Source organism: Brassica napus, chromosome C3 (genome assembly GCF_020379485.1).
Source record: "Brassica napus cultivar Da-Ae chromosome C3, Da-Ae, whole genome shotgun sequence".
NCBI classification, from domain to species: domain Eukaryota; kingdom Viridiplantae; phylum Streptophyta; class Magnoliopsida; order Brassicales; family Brassicaceae; genus Brassica; species Brassica napus.
Genome location: NC_063446.1, coordinates 65,017,509 through 65,028,395, shown reverse-complemented (window position 1 = coordinate 65,028,395; position 10,887 = coordinate 65,017,509). Strand labels below are relative to the sequence as shown.

General features: G+C 33.4%; 1 protein-coding gene across 1 annotated transcript; it reads left to right on the top strand.

Annotated features, from left to right (window-relative positions):
* The first annotated feature begins 7,575 nt into the window (after positions 1–7,575).
* LOC106389888 lies at positions 7,576–9,124 on the top strand. Its single transcript, XM_013830237.3, has one exon. The coding sequence runs from the start codon at positions 7,779–7,781 to the stop codon at positions 8,865–8,867; it is 1,089 nt and encodes a 362-aa protein (XP_013685691.2). The 5' UTR covers positions 7,576–7,778; the 3' UTR covers positions 8,868–9,124.
* Positions 9,125–10,887: the final 1,763 nt, after the last annotated feature.

Genomic DNA, 10,887 nt, shown 5'->3' with positions numbered 1-10,887 from the left:
AAGAAAACAAGAGATGAAGCACTATGATTGGAAAGACTAATCGAGAGAGATGAAAATGATGTTGAATCCAAGCCAGTCGTCTCCCTGTTGCCGTAGTCAGCCGCTGCCGTGACCGCGTTCAAGATCCAACTGTCGTCCTCTAACAACGAGCTTACTCATCGTCCCAGCAGTTCAAGCTCCACCATCACCTCCTACCCATAACGACTCACCGCCTCTTCCTCTACCGCCGCTTAGATTTTTGAAATCTTGAGGGGTCACAGCACAGGAAAGGGACCGCATGGCCAAGAGGAAGTATGGATCTGGATCTCATCCTCTAAAGATCTAGACATGCATGGCTATCGCCATAAACCACAATGGACCAAACCGGACACCACTGAGAAAACCTGCACCGCCCCATCGTACTAGCAAAGGACCAAGCTAAGGTCGAAGATGAAGCACCGGCCGAAAAAAGAGGGAAAAAGAGGGACTCTCGCGGCACCGGCGAGAGTATTTTGTCCATAACAAATCCAAATCCAAATAATTCTAAGTATTTACTCCATGCATTATATCTCTCTCCTTTTTGAACGCCAATTTCATTAATTCCATGTATTCTAACTCTCAATTTATTAAAATTTCCTAGTAAAATCAATTTATCATTTCCTAGTAAAATCTACACATGATGATAAGAAAATGTTACTCCGACTGGATAGGAGATAATGATGACTATGTGTCCACAAATGAATATATCATTTATTTTGGCTCTACACCAGTTTTTTGGTCGTCTAAAAAGCAGAATGGAGTAGTTAGATCATCAACATAAACGGAATATAGAGATATTGGAAATACATCATTAGAGATTCGATGGATATGTTCGCACGAGCTCAGTGTCAAGGTACCTATTGCTCTAGTGATATATTGTGACATCGTAGGAGCTACCTATCTCTGTGCAAATCAAGTTTTTCACTTCTGGATGAAGCACATTACGATTGATTATCACTTCATCGGGAACATGATCCATCTTGGAATGATTTGTGTCTCTCACATTTCTACAAAAGATCAGTTAGCTAACACTCTGACAAAGCCCCTAAGTCGCCAACAGTTCATTCAAGCAACATCCAGAATTGGTGTCACGAGAGCTTTTCCATCTTGAGCGGATGTATTGAAAACATTGATGTAGTTATGGAAATATTTTAGGTTATCTTTGTTCTTATAAGACTTTTTACGGTAACTCTAAGTCTCTAACCATAACATCCCCTATATATTAATCCTGGAGCATTACAACATATTTTCTTAGTCACGTGTCATCACGGAAATGATTCTTAGAATTGTTAGAAAAATAAGTTGGTCTATATAGACATATACTATGCTTTTTATTAAACTAATTATCAAATTAACTAATAGTGTACAAAAGAATATTTTTTATTTCCGTAAATAAAATGTACAGAATTACCTAATATGGTTAACATATATATGACAATTAATGATTATGAATAATACATATTTGATAAAAAAAAAGTTATAACCTCTCTCTTTTTTGTTTAATTTTATACTATTAAAAGAAATTAAACAATCACATCAAGCATTTAATAAAAAGAATTATATTTTTTCTTAGATGTTATATTTTGAATTATTAAAAACGACTATAAATTAGTAAAAATGGTAAAAGTCTCACATTAAAAATTTTGTGATCAATGGTTTAACCTTTTTTTTTGTTCAAGTAAGATGCAAATGATCATATATCATAGGGGTGGGCGTTCGGATACACATTCGAGTTTGTATAAGATATTTTAGTATAAAAGTATAGAACCAGTTCGGGTATTTCTACACTTCGAGTCGGGTTCAGGTATTTTATGTTCGGGTTCGGACATTTTGAGTCGGTTAAATTTTGAAGAAAAAATAAATAAATTATTCATTGTTTTAGTTTTTTGTATTTAAAATATATTTTAACTTAACTGTTTTTTTAATTTTTAAAAGATTAAACAATTAATAGGTTTGGAGATAAAACTTTAAAAATAGAAAGACAATAATTTAGTTATTGTTTGGAAATTTTAGATGCAACTTTTGTTAATGCAAGAAACAAGAACTTGATATGTATTTTAAGTGAGTAGCAAATAATTTTATACATAATTATATGTATTTTATCTAATTTTGACCAATAAAAATCATCAATATAAATATTTTGAATAAGATGAGAGAAATAAACTAGAAATATAGAGTTAAGTATACTTATGTTTGGTTATCTTCGAATATCCATTCAGCTTCGGATATTACCCGTTCGGATTCAGATATTACCCGAACTCGTGAAATAAGTAATTTGTTTTGTTGTTCTAATTAAATGATTTTTAGACCGAGCTGTTTAATATATACTAGACAAACATTTATATTTCGAGTTTGCACTTATATTCTATATCAATGATTTTTAGACCGAGCTGTTTAATATATACTAGACAAACATTTATATTCCGAGTTTGCACTTATATTCTATATCAACTTGATATATTAGATTTGAACACTAACTTGTTAATATAGTTTGCCGGTGAATTTTTTTCAAAATTTTGATTCTTAGATATGTATATAGAGTGAAACTAATTTTTACAGATGTTCATTTTTTTTAATTGAAACTTATGTAATTCACTGAATTTATAAAATAATTTAAAAAAGAAACTTAACTCATATCAATGAAACAAAGACGAGAACGAAAACACAATTCTATAGAGGTAGAAAATGAAATCACTTATGGAGAGTCAGTAGTAAACAAATACAAAAAACCTAATCCCCTTTCGTCATTATACAATCGATGTTGCCTATTTGGTTTTGGTGATTTGTGTCGGCCGCAAAACATAATTTTCTTTTGTGCATATGAAGTCTTTAAAATAATTAAAATGATATGTAATACGTTAACTCTTCAGCAGCGATGATGTATTTACGAGACCAATATGTGTATTCATCATTTTATAATCGATAAAGATTGTAGCGTTGCAAAATGTTAAAATCATTTCATAAACAAACATTATTATAAGAACTCATCCCGCGCATGCGCGCGGATTATCATCTAGTTAAATCTATTGTTTAAATAATATTAAGTTTGGTGTTTTGATATTCAATTTCACTTTCATCGAAAACCATAACATCAAATTATTCACCAAAAATTATTAGATATTATTGGGTTTTAGTTTTAATAATTTGATATACTAATTATTGGTAATTGATTAATTATCATTTTATAAAATTTAAATTTAAATGTATGTTTGTTATATTTTTTTTTTAAGTTAGGTTCCACTGTTTATTTAAAAATATTATTTTTAGTTAGTTTATTTGTTCGGTTCAATATAGGGTTCTTATCAATGGTCAACCACGTGGCCTTATTGTGCCACATAGGGGCTTACGTCAAGGAGATCCATTATCACCTTATTTATTTATTCTTTGCACTGAGGCTTTAATTGCAAATATAAAAAAGGCGGAGAGAGAACAACAAATTACAGGAATGAAGGTAGCTCGGGCTTGTCCATCGATTTCTCATCTGCTTTTTGCGGATGATAGTCTTTTCTTTTGTAGAGCCCAAAAAGAAGAGTGTCAAACAATTCTTAGGATTCTAAAGGAATATGAGGCAGTTTCAGGGCAACTCATAAATTTTGATAAGTCTTCTATCCAATTTGGATATAAGATTGAAGAATCTGTTAGACAGGAGTTAAGGGATATCTTGGGTATTCAGAATCTTGGAGGAATGGGATCATATCTTGGCTTACCAGAAAATCTAGGCGGATCCAAGATCCAGGTTTTCAGTTTTGTACAAGAGCGTTTAAATAATAGAGTCAATGGGTGGACTTTCAAGTTTTTCACAAAAGGGGGGAAAGAAGTGGTTATTAAGTCGGTGGTTACGGCATTACCAAATCATACGATGTCATGTTATCGTTTGCCTAAAGCAACGGTGAAAAAGCTGACAAGTGCGGTATCACAATTTTGGTGGAGTCCAGGGGGAAGTACGAGAGGTATGCACTGGAAATCATGGGACAAGGTATGTCTTGATAAGGAAGAAGGAGGGTTGGGTTTTAAAGATATCACTGATTTCAACACGGCAATGCTTGGTAAACAGTTATGGCGTCTGATAGAGAAGCCAAATACCTTATTTTCTCGAGTTTTCAAAGGTCGGTATTTTAGGAATGCTTCACCCTTGGAACCGATTCGTTCATATGCCCCGTCATACGGCTGGCGGAGTATTGTTTCTGCTAGATCTCTGGTTAGCAAAGGACTAATCAAAAGGGTGGGATCAGGGTCTTCCATATCTGTATGGAATGATCCATGGCTCCCAACCACTCGCCCGAGACCAGCAAATAAAAATCAACACAATTTATACCCGGACCTTACAGTAGAGTCTCTCATTGACTCTACCTCGCGAACATGGAATTTAGGGGCAATTCGGACTTTGGTGGATCCTCAGGATGCAAAACTAATAGAAAGTATCCCACTAAGTAGGATTCAACAGGTGGATAAAGATGGATGGCACTTTACGAAAAATGGTAAATATTCGGTTAAATCAGGATATCAAGTGGAACGGATTTATCCTGACAGAGAAAGGCCACCTTTACTGATTGGGCCAACGGTTGATGTCTTGAAGGCTTACTGCTGGAAAATAAGGTGTCCACCAAAGCTAAAACATTTCTTATGGCAATTGGTGACAGGGTGCATAGCGGTTCGGAAAAATTTACATGCAAGAGGAATGCAAGGGGATATTGGTTGTGTACGATGTGGAGCTCCCGAGGAATCTATAAACCATGTGTTTTTTGAATGCCCTCCAGCTGTTCAAGTTTGGGCCCTTTCGAAAATACCATCAAATCCAGATGTTTTTCCAACGAGCGCCCTCTTTACAAACATCGATCATCTATTCTGGAGAGTTTTTCCGCAAATGGAAGATCATCAGTTTGCATGGATACTTTGGTACATTTGGAAAGGTAGAAATAATAAGGTTTTCAGTAATTTGGACATGGATCCTATGGACACGCTAAAATTGGCTGAAACAGAATCCACATTGTGGGCTGAGGCACAAGTAAAGAATGATCAGAGGATACCATTACCATCAGCAGCTACGGTACTGCCGGCGATCCCAGGAAGATGGTGTTTTACGGATGGCTCGTGGAAGGAGGGTTTTAATTTTTCAGGACAAGGTTGGTTCAGTACTCTGGAAGGTTTTGATGGTTTGTTGGGGGCTCGAAATGTGAGGGCTACTCTCTCGCCTCTCCATGCAGAAATGGAAGCATTATTATGGGCAATGGAATGTATGAAGAACTTGCGTCAATCTCAAGTGACGTTTGCAACGGATTGTTCTCAACTGGTGAAGATGGTTTCGGAACCAGAGGAATGGCCAGCTTTTGCAAATTATTTGGAAGATATCAAGATCCTGAGGGAGAGCTTCACCCGATCAGAGCTCATCTATGTACCACGGACGCACAATTCAAAGGCGGATAGTCTAGCACGCAGTGCTCGAAATCAATCGTCTTTCGTCGTTCACATGGATGCAGATCACCCAGTTTGGTTCACAGAGTCAGTATGAGTCTGTATTTTGATGACAAAAAAAAAAAAAAAAAGTTAGTTTATTTGTTTTATGTAAAATATTAGTTGTAATAAAAAATTTATACACTTAAAATGAAAAATACATAATAAATGATTGCTTATTTTGTTACAATTTGATGCAATTGATAATACTTATTAGGTTATATTATTAATCAAAATGTAAATAAAATAATATCTTATTATATAGTAATATAAAAATATGAAATAATATGATGTATTTTTACTAACAATTTAAAATAATTAACAATACTAATGTAACTATAATTAAATGAAAATAATAAAATATATTAATATTGTTACACCAAATTTGGTCTAATACCACAAAACACCAATGATAAATTCAAAAATATTATTATTTGTTTGGTTTTATGTTATATGGATTTTAGTCTGTTTTGATGTCGAACCAGTGGTTTCATTTTACAATTTTTAAACTAATGCAAAATAAAATCACTTTTTAAAATTTAAGACGATTGACGATAAGAATGATCAATTTAATTCTAGATTTTTTAATGTTAGATGGAATAAGATATTTTGGGAATTATTTTTTTAATTAGCTTGGCTATAGACGTTAAGAATGAGAAATTTACGCTAACCAGTTTTTAAACTCGAATCGATGGGCTATAGAATAAACGGGTATCAGTGGCTAGAGAAAAAACGGGTAGACACCCCAATAGATGCGATCCATGTTTCCAAACTAACTTATTTTTTAAAACTACAATTCCAGTTTCCAAACAGAACTCTTTTTCAAAAACTGATATCAGTGTTCCAAACAAATTCAATTTCTACTGGAGTTTTGATAAAGATAGATGTTACTACTCCCTCTGTTTTAGTGTAGTTGTCGTTGTAGAGTAAAATTTTTATTTCAAAATAAGTGTCTTTTGATATTTTTAATGCAAAATTTATTGACTTTATATTTCAAACTATTTTTATATTGGTTGAAATGTGGTTAGTTGTATTGGTAATGATGTTTTTATTTTGGAAATATGTAAAATTAAATATTTTCTTAATATGTGTCTTCAAGTTTAAGACGACAATTAAAATGAAACGGATGGAGTATAATTTAATAACATAACTAAATTTTAAACAAATAAGACTAATAATAAAGTAACAAATTTATTTGAGTTTTTAAAATTGTAAGTCTCTCATGTCTCTTTATTTTTCTTTTTCCAATTTATTTTATTAATTTAACCAAGAAAAGCTCATGCATACATTCATTGATGAGAATTAGGCATGGGATTATTATCTGGGACCCGGAGATCCGATTTGAGATCCGAGATCCGGAGATCCGATCTGAGATCCGTTTCGGATCCGCTCTGAAAATAGAATATCCAGAATGCTCGGATCCGAATCCGGATAGTAAAATCTTAGATCCGCCAAAACCGAATACGGATCCGGATATCCGGATTCTTATTTTTAAAATATATTAAATTTTTAAATTTCATTGATATTTATATTTGATATATTAATATTTATACATAAATTAGTCCTATAATATTATAGTTTAATTTTTAAAATATCATATATATATATATGTAAATCTTAAATAAATATTTGATTTAAGTATTATTTAAAAGAAATAGTAATTTATTAAAAAAATATTTTTTAATTATTTTTATGGATCCGGATCTATATATCCGCGGGTATCCGTAAATTTAGAATATCCAAAAACCACGAATCTGGATCTGTATATTAAATTAATTAATCCTCGGATTTGGATACCCTAAATTTTCCGGGCTGATCTATCCCAGGCCTAATGAGAATGCCTAAGTTTCTTAAATTCATATCGGGCGTTTCTTAAATTCACACCAGTCGGTTTGAAAAGGTTAAATGTACGTCATCGGTTATTGATATCTTGATTCGAATTTAAGTATGGGTTTTAATTGGTTCGGTTCAAATGCTAAATCTTAAAATCTACCTAGTACTGTGTGGTACAGTTGTACACTACATATATAGAAAAAGAAATTAACTAAATGATTAATTTAAAAAGTACATATAAATAATTTTGTTAAGGCACGCGTCGTACTGTAATGTCTTTATAGCGGCTTCCTCATCATATAGTTCGCCTTGTTCACTTTCTCCATTAATTGTCTTTCTCTGCCTTTTTCTTTCTCCCATGTCTTCTTAAATGGTTTTGATCTTCCGACAACATCTTCGACAAACCCTTTTCTCTGGGTTCTGCGAAAGACGTTATTACAAATCTCTTTCCTTTCCGTGTCCTTGTCTTAATCGTCATGCATTTGCCTTGGAAGAAATCGAAATCGGGTCGGATCTCCAGATTGGTATCGGACCTCCAGCAATCTCCCAAACACGGCGGATCTCTCTTCGTGGAGACTGGTTTCCCAACTTCTCTCATCGATCTCTTCGTTAAGAATCGCCATCGTCTCAAGAAATCCTCTTCAAAACGCAACAGCAAAGCCCAGACACAAACCGCTCATACGACACGACCGCGTGTCTTGTCTCCGCCTCTTCCTCAGAAACTTGATCCAGCGTCGGTTACGGAGGATCTCACGGCGAGTAAGATCGATGAAAGTTTGGTCAATGGCAGCGGTTTGACATCGGAGAATAGGCACGACGGGGACACCAACCACGGCGTCGGAAACGGCGGTAATCGCTGCGGAGGATGTTGCGTTTTGATGGTGGTTGTGCTCGCCTTGAGCACGAAAAAGGTTGCCGTGGGGACCACTATCTCAGCATTCGCCCTCCTCTTCCTCGAGCTAGCAGTGGCGCGTGTATTCACGCTCATCTATCCCTGCTCCGACGCGAAGCTCATAGGGAAGAAGAACGGTGAAGAAAGAAAGAACAAGGTCTCTTTTGAAATCATCGAAAGCTTTCAAGACTCAAGAGATTGCATTGAGGAGATTCAATTTCCTGCTCCGGAGGAGAGAGATGTGGTGTTGACGAAGGAGAAGAGTAAAAGCGCGAAGCTTAAGTCCAAGATCGTGCCGAAGAAGTTGAGGAGTTATAAGAAGAAGAAGAAAGAAAAACAAGAAGCTGAAGGAGTAGAGGTAGAGATAGTTCAGGATGATGATGAGTCTGTGACGGAAGTGTCAAGTTTGTATTCCGAGGATAGAATCGAGAGCCAAATATCTGAGAGAGACGAGACTCGTTCGAATCCTCCGCAGTTGCTGGAGAGCTGTGAAGAGGAGGGAGAATCTGGATCAAAAGGGGATCTAACTAAAGTGATTGTTCTGATAGTAATTTCTCTTGCTGGATTGTGTAGCGGGAAAGTCTTAGCCATTGCTTTGACATTGTCTTGGTGTCTGATTCTGAGATTTGTCTGCTGCAAATCTCGAACCAGTCTCTCAACACATCAGAAATAAAATTTGGTTGTGTTCGTGGCAGTGGTGGGTCCTACAGAACGCCGTGGGACGGTGTTGACGGTAGCTTGGCACTTGGCACTTGGCACTTCGAAGCTAAACAATTGTTTGCTTAAGAAACTGTGTAATTTTGTAACAGAGAATATTGTTATTAATATGATGGTCAAAATTGTTTTTTTACTGGGAATTAAGTATTATGAAAAATTGGTATTTGCTAGCTTGTTGTTAATTAATAATGAAAGGCAGAGAGCATTAAGGTTTGTACCGACCTAAAAAACAAAGCACGCTACCTGTGGAAGAGTTTTGTCAGTTTATTGTTTATTTTTTGTTATTGAGTTTTGTAAGTTTATGTGGCGACGATAGTGACGGAGACACGTCATGACATGACCAAATTTTTCTTAGTGGCGTAGTGTGCGGATGTCTCCGACAGTAATTAATCGTGTGGCTTTAGCATTTGTTTGGGGTTTTTCTCAGTTCCTTATATTTCAGTTAAGAGAATGTACGAAACGTTGATAGTTATCTAAGTGATTTACAAATAAGTTATCACAATTCTTTTTACTATACAGTTCTTTTTACTATACATGTATCAAACTAAAAACCAAAAGAAAAAAGGGAAAATTGTTTTTTTTAGAACAAAAAAATGGTAACTATGTCTTTTTAGACTAATCTTTATTATTTTATGTCCCACTAGACTAATTTTTTTCAAAATGGTAGTAATGCCCTTAAAATTGTAATTTTTTAAATAAAATATATAATTAGTTCGATCATGCGGGACCGATCGATCCGAATTTAGAAGGTCCAACGGATCGATCGATCTCGATCATTATGCAGAACAAAAAAACGCGGAGTATATACTGATCGACCTGGTCCATTTCACTCGATCGGCGAAGGTCGATTTATATAGATCGACCGATCTCTCAATACAGATCGATCGATCCCGTGCCCAGGAAAGTATCTCAAATCGATTTTTTGGTTTTCTTCGATTATATCCGGATTAATTCCCACTTGATTTGAACCGACCAAGCATGATTTCAACTCTTTAAAGTCGATTTCTTTGGGATGAAACCCATAATTTCTCATTCACGAACAAAAGGGGAGATAATCAAAGTCTCACTCAAGTTCATAAACCCTAACTCACTAGATTAAGATCCGCGCCTTGCGCGGGATAAACATTATATATATAAATTATTTTATGTATTATATGTTCTTACATATTATGAAATAATAAATATATATTGAATAATTAAAAGTCAGTAACTATTACATATATAATTAAATTGGTGCGAACGTATAAATCAATTTTATTAATCCAAACAATTTTTTAAAAAATTTGATAGGATATGTAATTAAATTTAAATGATATTAACATACATAGTATATTTTTAATATTAAGGTCTATTAAATGATGCTTTCTACTCATATGTTTTTTTGATCATGTCCATCTTTAATAGTAAAAACTTTAAATTACTGATAACAAAATTTTCATTGTTGGATTAATAATTTTAGTAATTTATAATTTAAAAACAATTATCAATGTTAGTTCAAAACTTTTATAAAAAAAATTATTCAAAGTAAATTTTGAAATTAAAATATTTATTTATTCAATATGGTTTATAGTTTAATTTAGAATGATATATATACATATATATTTTAAATCTTAATGATTAATTAAATTAGACTTTTATTTATATAATTTTGTAATCATTTGTATTTTGTCATAACAAAAAATTTAAACAATGGATTGCAAAATTTGAATGTGAGACTTTTAACAGTTTTAGTAATTTATAGTCGTTTTTTAAAATTCAAAATATAACATATACAGAAAAATCTAAATTTTTATAATATGGTTATTGTGATTTTTTTAAATTATTTTAATAGTTTAAAATTAAAAAAAATTGATAGAAGATACATTATTTTTTTATCAGATCTTTATTATTCAAAATCATTAATTGTCATATATACTTTAGCCACATTTGGCAATTCGTAATCTTTATTTAAGGAAATAATAAATGACATTAATAAT